At 37.5% G+C, this 18,164-nt stretch overlaps 2 protein-coding genes and 1 long non-coding RNA gene across 3 annotated transcripts in view; 1 reads left to right on the top strand and 2 right to left on the bottom strand.

Moving 5' to 3' along the window:
* Positions 1 to 8,269, bottom strand: part of LOC144662720 (cystathionine beta-synthase-like protein) — a 27,074-nt gene extending 18,805 nt beyond the window's left edge. The window contains exons 1-9 of the mRNA XM_078523596.1: positions 8,051 to 8,269; positions 7,870 to 7,976; positions 7,618 to 7,752; positions 7,225 to 7,304; positions 7,026 to 7,095; positions 6,358 to 6,422; positions 3,016 to 3,085; positions 2,851 to 2,942; positions 1,912 to 1,989 (exon numbers count right to left, since the gene is read on the bottom strand). Coding sequence (XP_078379722.1) covers positions 1,912 to 1,989; positions 2,851 to 2,942; positions 3,016 to 3,085; positions 6,358 to 6,422; positions 7,026 to 7,095; positions 7,225 to 7,304; positions 7,618 to 7,752; positions 7,870 to 7,976; positions 8,051 to 8,187 — 834 coding nt within the window. The 5' untranslated portion in view covers positions 8,188 to 8,269. The remainder of the gene's footprint in view (positions 1 to 1,911; positions 1,990 to 2,850; positions 2,943 to 3,015; positions 3,086 to 6,357; positions 6,423 to 7,025; positions 7,096 to 7,224; positions 7,305 to 7,617; positions 7,753 to 7,869; positions 7,977 to 8,050) is intronic.
* Positions 1 to 18,164, top strand: part of LOC144662763 (uncharacterized) — a 138,125-nt gene that overhangs the window by 104,241 nt on the left and 15,720 nt on the right. The window lies entirely within an intron of this gene.
* LOC144662723 (thiamine transporter 1-like) lies at positions 10,479 to 18,164 on the bottom strand. Its single transcript, XM_078523601.1, has 3 exons — positions 17,060 to 18,164; positions 12,923 to 13,064; positions 10,479 to 12,371 (listed from the first exon to the last, which is right to left on the bottom strand). Exons 1-3 carry the CDS (start codon positions 18,091 to 18,093, stop codon positions 12,147 to 12,149), a joined length of 1,401 nt encoding a protein of 466 aa, XP_078379727.1. The 5' UTR covers positions 18,094 to 18,164; the 3' UTR covers positions 10,479 to 12,146.

Here is an 18,164-nt window from a genome sequence, read left to right as displayed (position 1 = left end):
ATCTGCAAAGAAGCCGAACCGTCGAAGATGCGCTTTTCCCCGAAGCTTTTTTAAATAATACAACATTTAAGTCCCAAGCATCAACAGGTACAACTTCGCATTGAATGGTCCTTACCGTCAAAATGTTTTTCTCTTTCCACTGTTCGAGTTTTGCAGTTTTTTTAAAAATCACAGTTCAGCTGTAGTTCAGTCGACGAATCCCAAAAGATAGCGCTGTTGAAATTATAAACAAGCTGTCGCTCGAATTAACAAAACAAATTCTAGCAGTTTTCACAGAGACGCTTTTCCCTCAAGTTAGGTCGCTTCTAAACAGTACTCTTGTTATTAACAGAAGCAGCTAAAAAAGAACACATTTTTTCCAGTCCTGATTGTGAAGAGAAAACATACCAACTTTCTCAAAATAAAATTTCTTTTCTGCTTGGGATGGCATGGCGATTGCGTGCACTATGCACCACGTGACCTAACTCAGCCAATCGTAACGCTCAGTTCACGACACCTTGCGGCAAAAGGCGGGAAAGGACTTCGATGTGTGTGGTCTACGGGAAGGTAAATATAAATAAAGCTCTAAAAAAAGCTCATTCTGATAGCCTCTTCGGAGCCACAATTAAATTAAATGCCATATAGAGGATTTTTCAATGCGAAAAACGCAATTGCAGCGAATTCCTGATTGTATAAATTGCATTTGAAGAAAATGGCCGACAGAAATTTGTCATTGGATTGCTCAAAGGTATTAAGGTTCCTCAAAGATAAGAAAAGAACGAAACAAAGTGTTTGAAAAGATTAAAAAACGGACTGTTAAGAAATAAAAATTCTTATCTTTTAATTTATCTTTACTCATTATCACGGGCCGCTTTGTCGTGCCAGTTCGTCTAGACTAAAACTAAATAAAACTTTTCTCGTGGGAATCGCGTCCTTACGGCTCACCGTCACGTATTAAAACGTTTTTCGACATTTTAAATCAAACTAGTTTTATTACTACTTTGATTAGTACTTAAAGTTTATTTCATCAATACAAGTCATGATTTGCGTTACGACCACAGCATGATTTGTGAGAGTTTCAAAGCATATTGACTTTCTCCCTGTGATGGAGAAGTGAGTTCTCGCCGGGAACACTTCCCGAGATTTATTCCAGCCCCCCAAATCGCGGTGCGGTGGTAATCAATCGCGCCGCGATCGCACTCACCACGCCGCGATCACGACTATCACGGTAATCGCGGCGCGTTCACGCTCACTTACAATCGCTTCGTGCACTATCGCGGCGCGTTCGCGTTCATTTACAATCGCGTCATGCATGATCGCGTTGCGATGGCAACAAATCGCGGCGCGATCGCGACATTCGTGGCGCGATTGCCGCGATCGCGGTAAAATTTTTACAAGGGAAGAACCTCAAAATTTAATTACCGGTATGTTTATTAAATATACACTGCAAGCTCGAAGAGAGTACTCCCTCAAAATACATATTGAATACAGGGTATAAATTATATTTTAAACACAAAGGCAAGCTTTTGAAAATAAATTTCTACAACAAACCAAAATTTTTTGGACAAATCTTTATTGTTTGCATATAGCACAAATTCCCCTTGGGTGGCAATGAAAAGTGTATTTTAAGACAATAGTCAACAAGAAATAACAAGTAATTTCAAGTAGTTGTTTATCTTTTTTGAAGCCGTATTCTTCCTATTTTTAGATGTTTTTTCTCCTAGAAAGTTGAAATCTTGTGTTATTTGTTTGTTTGATGTTTCAGCATGTTTTGTTTTGTGTTCTTGAGAAATAAAATGCAATTGACGTTTTCATAATGGTTTTAATTGTCAGTGTTTTATACTTTCCCTTTAATTCTTTTTAATGTTTTTACAACTGTAACCTACATTAATATATCCTCGCAATCAACGCCAAGAAAGGTATATTACTTACATGATATATTGGGTTGTCACAATTATTGAGTTCTTCTGGTTCAGCCAGGATTGATCCATGTGGATCAACACCTACAATCTAAAACAGGAATTAATTATTTAGAGCTTATCATGAAAAGAACTCAGTAAAAACTAAAATCTTAATTTCAGACGTTTCCTCTTACGTGTACCTCAGCACCAGAAAAATAGCTAACGTAACTTCTCAGCTATTGTTCTGGTGCTGAGCCAGAGGTAAGACAAAACATCTTAAATTAAACTTTTATTTTTTACGGAGTAACCAACTACTTTACCTCAGTGCTTTTTAATTTTTTTTTTAAATTAACCTTGAAAGTTGGGGGTGTGACTTACATGTATTTACAAGTGCGGCTTATACAAGAGTTTTAACCATATTTGCATATATGTTAACCAAAATTATACAAATGACAAACAAATAAGTAATGTTTAATAAATGAGCAGCAGTGTTTTATCAAGTTTAAAACACGAGGCGCAGTCGAGTGTTTTAGACTTGATAAAACACGAACGGCGAATTTATTGAACGGCTTAAAAATCTTCTGATGTAGGTCAACTCATTCTTGCACTTATATTTAGATTTGGGGTTATTTTGGGCAAGAAAATTGGACGTAAAGTTTAGCCGTGTCTTTATCAGATATAAAGACACTCATTAAACATTAATTTCTTTTGTATTTTCTTTATGAATAATTAATGAGTTTTTTAATTTATTATAAATAACTGGAACCAAATGAATATGAACACTGTAAAGTTTATATAAAACCTTTTAAATTATCATGGCTCAAAATTAAAAACAGGATGTTTTGCATGCCTTATTAACATGTGGTACATGTGACCTACATGTAGACAGTTACATGTATAGCATCGTTCTCTTTTCCAACATGCTAGAACATGTCTTTTGTAAAATGTCACTTTAATTTCAATTGTATACCTTGACATTTGGACATTTCTCTTTGATTTTCCTTGCTACCCCTGTAATAGTACCACCAGTACCAGCACCAAGAACCACCATGTCAACTTTGCCTGAAAACAAAACATCAACAAAATATAAATATTTTTCTACTTAAAAGGTAGTTAATACAAATAATACACCTACCACCACATTGCTCAACTATCTCTTCTGCTGTGCCATCATAATGAGCCAAAGGATTGCCAGCATTGCGGTACTGAAAAGAACAACACAAATTATAACCAATTAACATACATTTGTTAACAATTGTACAAACAAGCTTTTAACAAACCCAGCAGCCCTAGCTATTGCTATTGAACTTTTTTTTTAGTGGAGCTCCCAGTGGCTCGTAGGGCCGCAGAGCAGAGCCCCATACCCATAGAAAATTAACAGACCCATGCCTTTGGTTTTTCATGGTCATCATGGCTAGCGGCATGGCTCGCAGGCGCGTGCGACGAAGTTGCTTCAACATGGCGGCCATACTCCAGAAATCGGTTTAAGGTTATGGTTAATGCCAGCTTACACCTTTGATATTGGACATCCATGTCATGGTCAATTGACAGCTGTCAAAACAAGGTATCTGCTGACCAGAATCACATGACCATATCACTGGCTCACATAAAGAACTCATCAAGGTCGAATGTTTTTTTGAAGTTTCAAGTGCTATATTTTTTGCTCTGCTTTTAGGCTTGGCTAAATCTATTTAATACTAAGAAAGAAACCTACATCAATACAACATGTCCCAGCCTTTCAATAAGTACAAGACAAGTTCATTGGGCGATTCCAGAAAATATCCGTACCATACCACGGACGGCTTTTTGGAAATCCGAGGGCAAGGGGGGGTTCATTGAACTGGAATTCCGAAGGCATGGGGGGATACTTACGATTGGAAATTCCAAAGGCATGGGGGAGTTCCAGGTCTTGGATTTCCAGAGGAGAAAACAAGAGTGTGTTCCTTGAAAATGCTTATTTTGTGGACTACCAAGTCGCAAATGAAGCACGAACTGACGACCGCGTAGCGGAAGCAGGATGTACAAGACAAGTATCGATCGATCAGGCATGTGTTTGCGTTCATTTACAAAAGAAAATCGCTAAAATGTGGGTTCTACATCAATCTTCAGATGCCTTAACATTGATGAACTTCTTCATTCGCTCTTTTTTTTTTCTTGTCAAAGCGGATCCACAAATATTAAGACCATTTAGTGGAGTGGGAAACTCTTTTGCTACGCATCGAGACGCCATTTTGAAGCACGTGGGCTGGGAGCAACTGCTGACCGTGAAGGCTCAAATCCAAGATGGCGGATATGTCAGTGCACTCGATCGTATTATCTTCCGAGTTTACACATGTGCATCACACGATATTCTTATTTTAATGTTCTGCACCAGTTTAGGGCAATGTAAAATTAATGTAGGTTGTATCTGTTGAACAAGGGTAAGGAGAAAAGTCTTATTTTTTTTACAATTTCATCCCAGAATTTCTTGAGTTACAATGACTGTCTCTATGTACAGATCGAGTCATTTGAAATAATTTGATGTAAAATACGCCACATTGGGCGTATTTGCGAACCCTGACGGGAATTCTAAAGAGCTTGACTAAAAAATGAAAAATCTGAACGGGAGGGGGGTTAATGATTATGGAATTCCGAGGGCATGGGGGGATAACGCATTTTGGAATTTCCGAAGGCAAGGGGGGCTAAAATATGGAAGCCGTCCGTGGTATGGTACGGATATTTTCTGGAATCGCCCATTTTGAGTATCAATTCAGAGGCCAGGTGGGTTTTGCCTAGCACCAACTATTTTTGGTGAACTTCTGCTTTGATAATATCAGTTCCTTTTAGTGATACCACCTCTTATGTTACAACCATTTTTTTTTTACTGCAAAAAATGCTAAGTCAGTCATTTTCTTAATATGTTAAGAACCTCTTTAATACAACCACCCTGTTGATATGACCACACTCTTCTCCTAAAAGTAATTCTCACTACAGTTGAATCTTGTTAACTAATACAACCATCATGGGACCATTAATGGGCGATTCCAGAAAATATCCGTACCATACCACGGACGGCTTCCATATTTTAGCCCCCCTTGCCTTCGGAAATTCCAAAATTCGTTATCCCCCCATGTCCTCGGAATTCCATAATCATTAACCCCCCCCTCCCGTTCAGATTTTTCATTTTTTAGTCAAGCTTTTTAGAATTCCCGTCAGGGTTCGCAAATACGCCCAATGTGGCGCATTTTACATCAAATTATTTCAAATGACTCGATCTGTACATAGAGACAGTCATTATGACTCGAGAGATTCTGGGATGAAAATGTAAAAAAAATTAGACTTTTCTCCTTACCCTTGTTCAACAGATACAATCTACATTAATTTTACATTGCCCTTAACTGGTGCAGAACATTAAAATAAAAATATCGCGTGATGCACGTGTGTAAACTCGGAAGATAATACGATCGAGTGCACTGACATATCCGCCATCTTGGATTTGAGCCTTCACGGTCAGCAGTCACTCCCAACCCACGTGCTTCAAAATGGCGTCTCGAAGCGTAGCAAAAGAGTTTCCCACTCCACTGAATGGACTAAATATTTGTGGATCCGCTTTGACAAGAAAACAAAGAGCGAATGAAGAAGTTCATCAAAGTTAAGGCATCTGAAGATTGATGTAGAACCCACATTTTAGCGATGATCGATACTTGTCTTGTATCCTGCTTCCGCTACGCGGTGTCAGTTCGTGCTTTATTTGCGACTTGGTAGTCCACAAAATAAGCATTTTCAAGGAACACATTCTTGTTTTCTCCTCTGGAAATCCAAGACCTGGAACTCCCCCATGCCTTTGGAATTTTCAATCGTAAGTATCCCCCATGCCTTCGGAATTCCAGTTCAATGAACCCCCCTTGCCCTCGGATTTCCAAAAAGCCGTCCGTGGTATGGTACGGATATTTTCTGGAATCGCCCAATGCAGTTCCATTGCATTACATACTGAGCCAACAGTCTGGTTGGCTCAGTTGGTAGAATGCTAGAATACCCTGCAGGGGGTCAAGGGTTTGAGCCCCTGAGACCAGACCAACACTTATGGTTTCAAATAACCATCTGCAAATGGTAAGACATTCTAGTCTTCTCGGATAAGCACGATATACCATAGGCCCCATCACCTGCATCTTCACTGTTATGGTCAGCAGGGGACATTACAACCCACACACTTATATAAGGCATGGTCTGGCCTTGTTTCAAAATTGCATTGGGAGCACCTACAATTTTTTTTCATTCTTTGAAAACTGCTTAATGCAGTCAGGACAAAGTCCCCCCAGCCCGCAAAGTGTTGTATAGCACATTAGAGCATAAGGAAATGGGCTGTAAAAATGCCACATCATCATCATTAAGAACTTCTTTATGAAGAAGGGCACATTAGTTAAGACCATCCAGATATACAAATAATTTATAGCTAAAAAAATACACATTTGACACTTAAAAGTTTATTTATTTTTACCTGATCCAAGATGAGAGAGTTTGGGATCTCACAATTCAGTCTCTGTGCAACACCAATGTGGGATTCTGAAAAAAAAAAAAAACATTAAAAGTACTTTAAACTTTTAATGTAAGCTACTTGATACACGTACATCACAAAAGAATAATATAATTATTTCCTTAGCAGATACAGTTCATCAGATCAAAATCCTCTAAGTGATCAGCTTGCAGAAACAACCTTGAATTGAGAGGTCCTAAATGGTCCTTCAAAAAATATCTGGGAGGGGGATTCCCATATGAAAGGGGTGGTAATGCTTGTCAGAAATTTTGAAAAGAACCACTAAAAGAGACAATCCAGGCTTGGCTAAAGCTTTTGTTGAAATGATACCAAAATACTGAAAAATTCTTGAATTTATATTTGTATAATTTCTTCATGCACAACCCTAAATTAGATGTCGACAGCCAAATCTATTTGTGTTTTGCTTGGAACACCCTAAGTGGGACTCCCCAAAATTTACTACCCTAAGCAAGACGATGTGCATCTCCTCCCCTTTCATTTGGGAATCCCCCGGGTCAAAAGTTATGTGTCTTGCAGAATATTAACCAGATTTCATGCGCCTCTAGGTACAAGGTTGCAAATTTAAAGTGATATAAAAGCCACACGTAACTCGGTAAAAATTTTACCCTTACCTGGAGAGTCAAACTTGGCCTCTGTAGGGGTACGGACAATTTCTGCTCCTAGAGCTCGTAGTACATCAACCTAGAAATAAGAAAGCACAACAGTGTCTTCAAAAAATTCAAGTAAAAGTGTAGATCTGGCATACATTGTAAATGTATAAATTACTACAAAATAGCATTGTGTCATTAGTTTTACGAATGGATTAATTACCTTTTCTTTACTCATCTTTTCTGGCATGACAATAATGCAGCGGTAACCTTTCACAGCTGATGCTAATGCCAGACCAATACCTTTAAACAAAATAACATAATTTATTTAATAAGTCCCTCCACAGAAAGCCTTAAGATCAATACAGGAGATTGTAAATGTGCTTGTAACAGGTTATGTGATAATGTGACCCCAGGGTACCCCCCACCTTCCACTTCACATGCCACACACTGACACACCTCCACTCACGCCTACAAATATATTTCTAATGACGACATAGATACAAAGTTACCCCTTAATATTCAAATTTTTAAGGAATAAAAAGTAAAAAGGCATAATACCTTGACCCCTAGTTTTCAGCCTTCTAACAGAGGCTGAATTGGAACAGAATCTTACCAGTATTTCCTGATGTTGGTTCAATAAGTGTATCCCCAGGCTTTAGTCTTCCTTCACGCTCCGCATCCTCAATCATCCTCAGACCGATTCTGTCCTTCACTGAACCTCCCGCATTGAAAAACTCGCACTTTGCCACTGAAGATAAAGCATAAATTTATTTCGTTGAAGGAAATGGTCAGTTTATTCACAACAACACAGTCACTGCAACCGAATATAATTAATTATAAGACTTAAGCTCAGCTGAAAACTTACACAATTCACATTTTAAACCACTGCTTTTCCCAATGTTGTTTACTCGAACTAATGGCGTGTTTCCGATACGATGAAGAACATTTGGTAAAATTTTCTTTTCAGAGACCCTAGGAAACATGACAAATGTTAAAAAATGAAAACTTTCAATTCACAAATGGACTTGTTGACGCAGTTCACTCACGAGGCGGCTTTCGCGTGATGGTGCGGAGACTCGGAGATATTCACCCCCAAATGCCATGTACATTTAGACGGTATGTCCGGTCGAATCCACTGCCGTTTATCTCCAACAGAAGCCGATCGTTTCAATTCTTGTGTCATTTTACTTAACACACTAAATTTGATAGCCGAGGAACACTTTACTTAGTGAACAACAACTTCTTACTGTCCCGCGAACACGAAATTTTGCACTATAATATATTCTGTGACGTAACCTCGTTTGATTGGTTACGAAATCGATGAAGAAATACTATAGGTAGCTGATTACAGCTGGTACTAGAACAAAAACAATTGTGCAATAAAAAGCATCCCCAATCTTTTTGTTTCTTTTTAATGTTTTCGTACCCCGATCTTTTTTCCTACATCGAAGTTTATTTTTAGCTTAGTATAAATATTCGCGTATCTTATGATTTTTTTCATATCTCGGGATATTTTTCAATTTTGTATTCCGATTTAATATTTTGATCTCTACTTGGAAATATATTTTTTGTTTGCGTGTAATGATATTTGCGTATCGATTTCCATCTATTTTCCTATTTTTATAACTCGAGATATTTTCGTATTCATACATACTGCAGCTGTCTATCGTATTATCTGTTTTTACCATTTTCATACGTTTTTAAGCCTATATTTTTTTAGTGATATATTTTCCTAATTTACATACCAGAAATATTTTCGTATCGATCTTGACAAATAGTATTATCGTATCTGTATTTCGAGATGTTTTATATTTGGATATATCCAAACAATGAGCAACTTCAACAAAATTTTAATTTTTAAGGGGTACCGTATACTATGGATATTCAGTTGTTCTTCTCTGTGAAGTATGTATCCGTTATTTATTTATTTTATATTCATTAATTTGCTTGAGCTTGTATTAATTCATTTTCTTATTTGTCTGCTATTTTCTGAATTTTTGGTATTAGCTTTCCAGCATTTTGCGAGTATATGACACCAAAACAACAGGTGGAGACCTGTCTGCTTGTGCAGACAATGAGCTCAGTGGGAGGTGTAAGTCTATAGTATAGAAATTCAGTGATTTTATTAAATGATATTTTCGTATTCAGACATACCCCGGTATTGTCTGTTGTTTTATGTTTTTTCTATTTTCGTACCTTTCCAAGCCTATCTTTTTTATTATTTTCATATCTCAATTTGTTTGTGTTGTGATATATTTTCCTAATTTGCATACCAAAAATATTTTTGTATCGATCTTGACAAATATTAATTATTGTATCTGTATTTCAAGATATTTTGTTTTAAGGGGCAAGGTAGAAACTGTCTAGACTATGGATACTCAGTTGTTCTTCTCTGTGAAATATGTATCCCTTATTTATTTATTCTTTTTTATTTATCTATTTGCTTAAACTTATATTAATTTATTAAAATTATTAAATTTACGAATTTCTGGTATTCGTTTTCCAGCATAATGTTTGGGAGTATATCACCAAAACAACAGGCGGAGACCTGTCTGCTTCCGCAGACTATAGATGAAGAAAATGTTGTCAGCAACATGATTGCCAAATAATTAAAAATTGACAAAAGAAATTGTTGATGGGAGTGGTCTCTAGGCACAAAAATGAATGCACTACAACCATGTTTAATGGAAAATGTTGCAATGGCATGGAGCTCTTTTTGTCAGTCTCCACTCCTCTTGGGAGGCTCATGACTCTGTCCTACACTGAAGCATATTAATTGAGTCGGTAATGAAAGGAGTCATTTCCATAATCCCCTGTACTCTTCTCCTATTTCCTCCCCATAAGTTTAAAAGTAACTATTTCTCTCAAAGAAGCAGCCCATTTCTGAGCGTTATCACTCAAAAACTGAAAAATTAAATTTGTATTATTTAATGTAGCATTTCCTAAAATGGTTGGTGCATACAAATACAGCTTGGTAAAATTGAATAATTTAAATTGTTACAATTAAATAATTAAATTTAAATTACAGCAAATACCAAAGAATTACTTACTATTTTCATGAACAAGGAGAGAAATAACTAGAACTTAGGAATCTAGACTATACCATCAGTGCCACACATCCTCTTTAGTTAGAATGGTATTGATTGCCCAAAAGTACTGATATTGGCTCCTTTGGCCTGCTTGATCTTAAAGTAACAAGGGATGTCAACTTCTTGGAATTACAATAGCAAATCAAAGAGAGAGAGAGAGAGGACTTCCACAAAAAATGAGGGAATGCTGAAAAAATAAATAAATAAAAGGAGCAGGGGCGGATCCAGGGGGGTGGATTGGGTGGCTAGCCACCCCCCTTGATCCACCAGAAAAATGAAAATAAACATATTGATAAATAGAAAATAAAGGCAATGTCCATCCACCTTTCATACATGTAGTCAGGCGGCTGTTCAAAGTTAAAGGACGGCCATTTTTCCAAAATAGGAGATTTTAGACAGCCTGTTTTACGAACTTCTGGCTTAATGTAACAAAACGTGTGTATAATTTAAAAAAAATAGATTCCTTTTAGCTTTCAAGAGTTGTTTTAGCCTTGCTGGAATGAATTTCTTCTCCATTTACATCTTTTTAGCGAGTTTTCTTACTGTTTTTCGCATCAAAGCGATTTGACAAGCAAGCAAAGTTGTCCACAGGCCACTTTGCAACCTTCCACTTTGCCAAGGGTTTAAAAATTTCCACGCACGTGGGTGAGCAAAAAAACGCATACCGTATTTATTCGATTAAGCGCCCAACCTCAAATAAGCGCCCACCTCGAATAAGCGCCCACCCTGAAGGTAGGAAAAGTTAATAAGCGCCCAGCGTCGAATAAGCGCCCACCCTCAACCCCACAAAAAACTGAAGTGCACAAGAGGAGTATTGATTATTGAAATTGACTTAGTACTACTAAGAAGACCTTCCCCATGACCGAGTTTTCTTATTATTTTACAAAAACTTTCAATGAACAGTTAAAATTCTGCTTTGGTACATCTTCACGTTTTGTTGTTATTTGTTGTTTTGTTACAAAAATAAGCTTACTATTTGCTGAAAATCGTGAATATTTAATAAGCGCCCAGCCTCGAATAAGCGCCCGCCTCGAATAAGCGCCCACTCTCAAGGTCCAAAAATTTAATAAGCGCCCAGGGCGCTTAAACGAATAAATACGGTATCTGTGTTTTCCTGTAAGTTCGTGGCCTGTCAACTTTAAATTTCAATTACTGTTCATTTCATACCGGTAACTGAGAACTAGCCTTTTTATTGAAGAAGGAATATTTTGCCAAATTATCAAGGAAAAACAGTGGTTTAATAACTTAATTGACAGCTGTATAAAGCTGCTCAGAATCGCGGAAATCACGTCTAAGATGCTTCAACTTTTCAAAATTTTCTGAGGGGGCATGCCCCCAGACCCCCCTAGCTGGATGGAGCCTACGGCTCCATGAAATATGGGCCTCAGACCCAAAATAATTTGTACTCCCACTTTCAAAAAACTGCCTATAAAGCCTGAACCCCCCCCCCCCCCAATAAAAAAACTGGGGCTTGAACAATAAAGTAAACAAAAAATATTTGTAAACAGCCACCCCCCTTTGAAAAATCCTGGATCCGCCCCTGAGGAGTTATCCCTGAAAGGTACTTAGTCTCTTGCATTGTTTGGGTGGTTTAAATTCACTTAATATACACCTCACAAGTACTGTACCTCGACAATCGCATCCAACCTCTTGTTATTGTACAATCCACATTTAATCTCCCATTATTTTTATTTTGCTTCTTTCTGGTTTCTTAGCTCACTTGGCTTTTAAAATTGAACTAAATTGAAAAAATGGAAAACGTTGAAGCTCAGAGCACCCTTCATAATATCAAGTACATTTTTGTCACCTCTTAAAGGTACTACAAATATTCTGTCACTGATGTACAGGGATTCCACTGTTGATCGAATGCATTGTACATTTAATTTATTTCCTAGTAAATTGACAAGCCAATGCAGATTAATGGAAAGCATTGTCTGATAAGGAGATAACATAAGTCTAGACATATTCTCATACAAAAATGTACCAGCAGCAGCCTTGCACCTTACTATCATCTGACTAGACTCTACAATACAATTTTCATATCAGGAATTTACTACTGTTTATTGTCTACTTGCTCATCTGTTAAAACATCAGTATTTAGTCCAACAGGTTCATTAGCTTCCCCTTCATTTATGTCCGCCATAACTGTCAGAGGTTGGTTTTCTATTCTATATCGCTGTTGCCAGCATCGCTGCCATCCCACTCTGGTCATATGGAACACAGCTCTAGCCAGGAACACAGCTCCAATGATGAAAAAGTAGCTTCCATATATGACAAACTGGAAAGAAAAATGATTCAGTTTGACTTTCTTATCACTGTTTGAAACTTCTTATACAGATCACTGACCATTGGTTAAAGATAGGTCTAAACACATCGGTCCAGAACCCAAATTCTCCATGATTATATTTTTCTAATTATGGGATTAAAAATTTCTTGAACTGGTTTATTTTGTATCAATGAGTACTTGCTGACGAAGTGGTTGGGAGGTGGAGTCTCCAGACAGTTGGGTGGGGCATGCTTTTGGACAATAGAGAGAGGGCTCTGAAGGGGTAAAAGAGAAACTGGCATTGGTCTGTTTTATGAACCAGAAAAATACAAAATAAAAACCCTGAAAACCCTTTTGCGGATTTGTCCATGTTGGAACCCAGTTTTACCTTGGACATCATAAGACAATCTAAGTTCCTATATTGATTGATTCATTATCATGACTAAATTAAACCATTTCTATTGAGTTTATCCCAGTCTAATGACTATGTCTTAAACTTCTCAAAAACCTGCCTACATAAATAACAGTCCCCCAGATCAGAGTTTAATGTTAGGCATTATTACCTGTGTTTTAACTGGAAGGTTTAGCCCTCGTTCATCCACCACGATGCTTGTCAGAATTGTTTGAAGTAGCAGTGCAGCAAACATATTTATTCCAAACACCAAGGCAAACCTGGTCATCTCTACATGTTTGGCAATCTGCAGGCTAAATGTAACAAAAAATAAATTATTTGTCATTATCCAATGTTTTTCTCTTCTCCCAGTCAAAAGAAGCATTACAAGGCATCCTAAGTAAAGTCCATTTGTGATTCCTTTTGCAGTTTTCGGAAGACACAGAATTCCCAATTGGGACATCAAGCACGTGGAAGGCAGCATTGTGTACAACTTACCAACCGGACACATCGAGGTGAAAAGAAAAGGCTACTTAACAATTATTCCATGAGCCCGCGTTGGATACGAGTTGGCTATAACGACTCGTATCCAACAAGGGCGAATGGAATAATTGTTTTATTAAATTCTTCTCAAGTTTAAATCGACTGGACATTTCATTTTGATGTAAATGAAGTGATAGTATGAGGAGGCGCGAAAATTTCTGGCGCGGTGTTCACTTCTTGAGTTGAATGAAACATATGAGGAAAGCGAGCAAGAGAGTTTTCTTCCCAAGATTTTCCTCGAACAATCCCCTCTAAAGTCGTCTAAATATCCTGGAAATTGTGACAACAGTTAAGATTAATTTTACAAGAAGATCCAAAGCAAAAGCGTTTCTGGAAACTACAAGTCTTGTGCAAGTCAAACGAAGCAAGTGTTTACATTGTACTTCTTTAAATATGGCTCCACGGCTGTCATCAAGAATGCTATATTATCTGAAGCGAAATTGAGCTCAAAGTGGAACAGGTTTATTGAAGTATAAAAGGACAAAACCAAGATTGAAAGGTAACAAACTTTACTGAAGTGCTGAGCCTAGTTTTATGACGTACACTGAATGAAACTGTGTCAGTTTGCCGTTCTTTCGTAAATTATTTGCTGCTTTTCTACTTTATTCACTCACTCTTGTTGTGTGTTTAAAGTGTTATTAATTAAACTTTTCGCATCTATCCTTTTGTTTTGCGTAGTTAAATTTACTATGGCATTTCTGTGATTTTTGTAGGCACCACTGATTATTTCTTGCTCATAAAGCTCGCCACATTTGCTGTTTTCAGCCATTTTTCTGATGGAACTGTCGCTTCCCGCAGAAAAATTTTTACGCTGAGCAGCACTTGCCGCACTCATTCCCCAAATAAGGTCAAACATAGGTATATGAGCTGATAACCGGGATTCAGTAAACCAATCAGAAAGCTAGCAATGCAATATCCGAGGTTGAGAATTTAATAATACTACATATACAGCCAAATATACTACTACGATGGCTCTACCATACAGATGGGTCACAGCACCCACATATAAAATAAACTTAAGGTGATGGAAAGTTCGGGGAGTGTTATAAGCGCCCATTGGAAGTACAACACCAAGTATCATGGAGGCGTTTCCTTACTTCAGGAAAACGACATCATCTCCGTTCACACACCATACCAATTATATTCTCGGCAAAGTGTCACATGGATAGCAAGGGGAGCTTTTTTGGAGCATTTCGCCTTGGAAAGTTTTTTACTGGTACTTGATTAAAGTGCAATTAAAGTAAAATACAATTGCACTTTAATCAAGTACCATTTTTGTATTATGCAAAATGAGGAAAGTCGGTGATGTTATCAAAAGTTGTTCCCCAAAAAGATAAAACACTGGATCAAGAGTTTCTCTAGAAATATTAGAGCAGTGTTCTTCAAACTTGGCACCAGAAATGTACAACACACAGGACACATGATGACTTGTATAATAAATAATGGCAACACTCTTGGATCCAAGCTCTTTCAGCTATAAACCAAATATCCCATTTGCACCCCTTCAAAGTGTGACAGAGGATCTCAGGCCTGGAAATAACGGCCGCATGATCACTGGTCAAGATGTCCGGCCAAATAAATTTTAGCTCGACCATACCTCGTTTCTGGCCGGTCAAATATAACATGACATTTTCTCCTAATTAAATTCAAAATATTACCCCCCCCCCCCACCCCTAAAGCAATAGCCAACTTTTTTTCTGTAGCTGTTGAAAATGTTCTTCTTCTTGCTGCTTATTTATTTAAAAAATAGATGTGAAACGCAACGTGAAATCTACATCTTTTGATTAAAAAAGCCGGAGGTGACTTGTGTCTAAAATTAGATTTTGCAAAAGTTCCAAAAAGGAGACCACAGATTTTGTAATCTAAGAGCAAAACAAAACAGGCCGGACCTAAGCAATGAAAAGTAATGTACATGCATGTACCATTTGTTAAGTTTAGCCATTCAGACAAATACACATTATGAGCCATGCAGACGTGAGTGAGACACTTGCAAAATCACATCATTCATTACATGTAACAAAAAAAACGTTGAAAAATAGAAATAAAATTAGATTGTAGTCAGCAATTGACTTTTAAATTCAAGTGAAACAGGGTTTCATTCATGAAAATACAACTTTCATTAAAAACGTTTTGTTTTCACCATTCATGAACATGAATAACAAGACGGTGTTACATTTCACACAAAATTTGCATAAACTTGAACTTACAAATAATAGAAGTAGTTGAGACATAAGAATGAAAACTTGCTCTTATAATTTTTTAGTTCTGATCTGATTGTTATTTTCTGTGTATTAACTATTTGAGTGCTGTTCTCATTCACAAAAACAAGAGGCTTTTTCATTCAACTGCATGTAGTATTTATAGACATGAAATTATTTAATGTAAACAATCGGAGCTAATTGGGTTCATGCACGCCGCACCATAATCGTAACACTGTGAAAATGCCACAGCAATAACACGCTACAAAACATGCGAAGATGTGAAATATTGTTTTCATTGTAACTCCTTTAAATTATACTTGTTATTTCTGGGATTAAGAGCTACCTTTTTTAATTGCTGGAGGAAATGAAGAACTTGAAAATTACGGAATAAAGAATATGTGACTGACTAGACCAGATGTGAGAGAACACCGATGTTTGTTACAGATCATTTCAGGTCAAAGTTCCACAATTAAGCGATGTGCCTACTTATAGAAAACAACTGAACCGCATGAAAACTTTAGTTTACTTCAATACATATTTATTTATTGAATGTGACCGGTCAACATGATCGGCAAGTGGAAAGTTTGAACTGTCAAAACCCCCAATTAGACCGGACATTGTCCGTTGACCGGCCGTTATTTCCAGCCCTGGATCTCACTTGGAACACACATGGTGCCCATATTACCTTAACCCTCATCACTGCTTCTTGGGAGTGGAAAATGTTTGGTTACTCAAAAACTGGGAAATGTCAGTTGTGGCAAAACCATTGCCATGGCAATGGCACAATGGGTGGCATCGTGTGTCTTGTGAAGAACATCGCTCTTATATTTCTTGAGAAACTCTTGATTCATTATTTTATCTTTTTGTGAAATGATTAATATCGTCATCACTTCCCTCATTTGCTTAATACAAAAAAGTAAATAACTCTAAAACTAAAAAAGATATTTAAAAATGAAAAAAAATTATGCCATTCTTCTTTTTTTGAAAAGCCTTCAAAGAGGGTCAGAAAGGGGAGGTGTCGTGCACGGTTCACGGGAATTAAAATCGAAAATTCACGGCTCACGGGAATTTAAACAGACTTTTCACGAATCAGGCACAATTCAGCGTTTGTTTTTATTTTTCACCCATATACTACTAGAAAATGGACGTGTTGACCATTTTGAATTATGGCATACGCATGAATTTTTTTTTTCACGATTGAATGCCGTAGTCTACAAAAAAGAACTGGTAACACTTCATTACTTGCAATTCTTGCAATTGACTTGACTGACATGCGTTACTACTATGTACATTGAATATTTCACGAAAAATGAGCTAATTATACACCTCTTGTTCACGAATCTCGAGAAATAAATTAGTTATCACGGTAGTACTTTCGTTCACGGATCACGGGAAATAAATTCTTTCTTTCATGATTCACGGCAATTAAAAATGGGTGTTCACGTTTCACGGAAAACCCCCTTTCCGACCCTCTTCAAAATAAGCAGCAATCATTTTTTACCTCACATACACTTTAACTGTAAGAAGTCATCACTTGCGCCATACACTGATTACAATGTACGTACCTTGCTACTGTTATGAGAAAAGTGTATGCCGTACGGAATAGGATGTACATAAGATATGCCATCCAAATACTGCTGGTCTGTGCACTTAGGAACAAAAAGAATGCATCTGCCACTGACACAACACCAAGGCACAACTCTCCAAACAAAGACCAGTTAATCTTCACATATGCCAGTGCAATAGCCACTAAAGACCCTGTCAGGTGTGAGATTGCAGTGACACCCCCATTATAAATTTTGTGTTTGTGTGAGGGGTAGATAATGTCCCACAAATTCTGCACATAATTTTCAACTTGAAATTCCCCACATGTTGCAAAGGCCCACCACAGGGACCACCGTAGTAGCTGTTTGTCAGAATAACACAGCTTGAAATCATGAAACATGGCAAACATTGTTCTTTTCCAGGAAGAAAAGAATCCATTATGTTGCTGTTGAACAATTGGCTCGCACTCTTCCATTCTGGTTCCAAAAACGTTCCCAGAAGCCTTTGGTAGAAGGAGCGTGACAATACAGGAGATTGATACACTTCCAAGGGAGATGTAATTTAGAGTAAGGTAGTCGGTCACTTTGAGAGATATTAGAAGCTGCCCGATCACTCCAGATAGCATTCTTCCTAAAAGGACTGCAGCTCTCGTATAGCTTGTCACTATCTGATAGCGATCCTTGTCGACAACTGCATAAATGTAAGAATAGTACGCTACCTCGGCGCCAGTGGCTACCCCATAGGCGAACTGCATGAATTGCATAGCTAAAACCCCACTCGCCCAAATCAGAAGTATTCTTGTTGTTAAATAAGCTAGACCTTCAGTTATTATTACCGGCTTGTATCTCAAGACGTCTGTCACTAAAAACACAACGAATAGTGTTACAAGATAAGAGTACGTCCACACAGGGTAGATCTGGTTGTCCAGTTGCTCTTCTGTGAGATTCATAGGTGGTCCTTTTAAATACGGCGTCAGAAAGGGTTCTGAGGGTTTCATTTCCTTGAAGAACCCATATGAACAAAGAAGTAAAGTAGCTTTGATCCAAAATTCCATTTTTGTACTCTTTTTAAATGGGGGGTAAACTGGTGTTGCAGCGCCAGATCACAAGGGGCCTTTGAGAGTCA

The sequence above is a fragment of the Oculina patagonica genome, chromosome 8 (genome assembly GCF_052425735.1).
Source record: "Oculina patagonica isolate OP01 chromosome 8, crgOcupat, whole genome shotgun sequence".
In the NCBI taxonomy this organism is placed as follows: Eukaryota; Metazoa; Cnidaria; class Anthozoa; order Scleractinia; family Oculinidae; genus Oculina; species Oculina patagonica.
The sequence above is the reverse complement of the archived record's forward strand: the minus strand, read 5'-3'. Positions and strand labels throughout refer to the sequence as shown.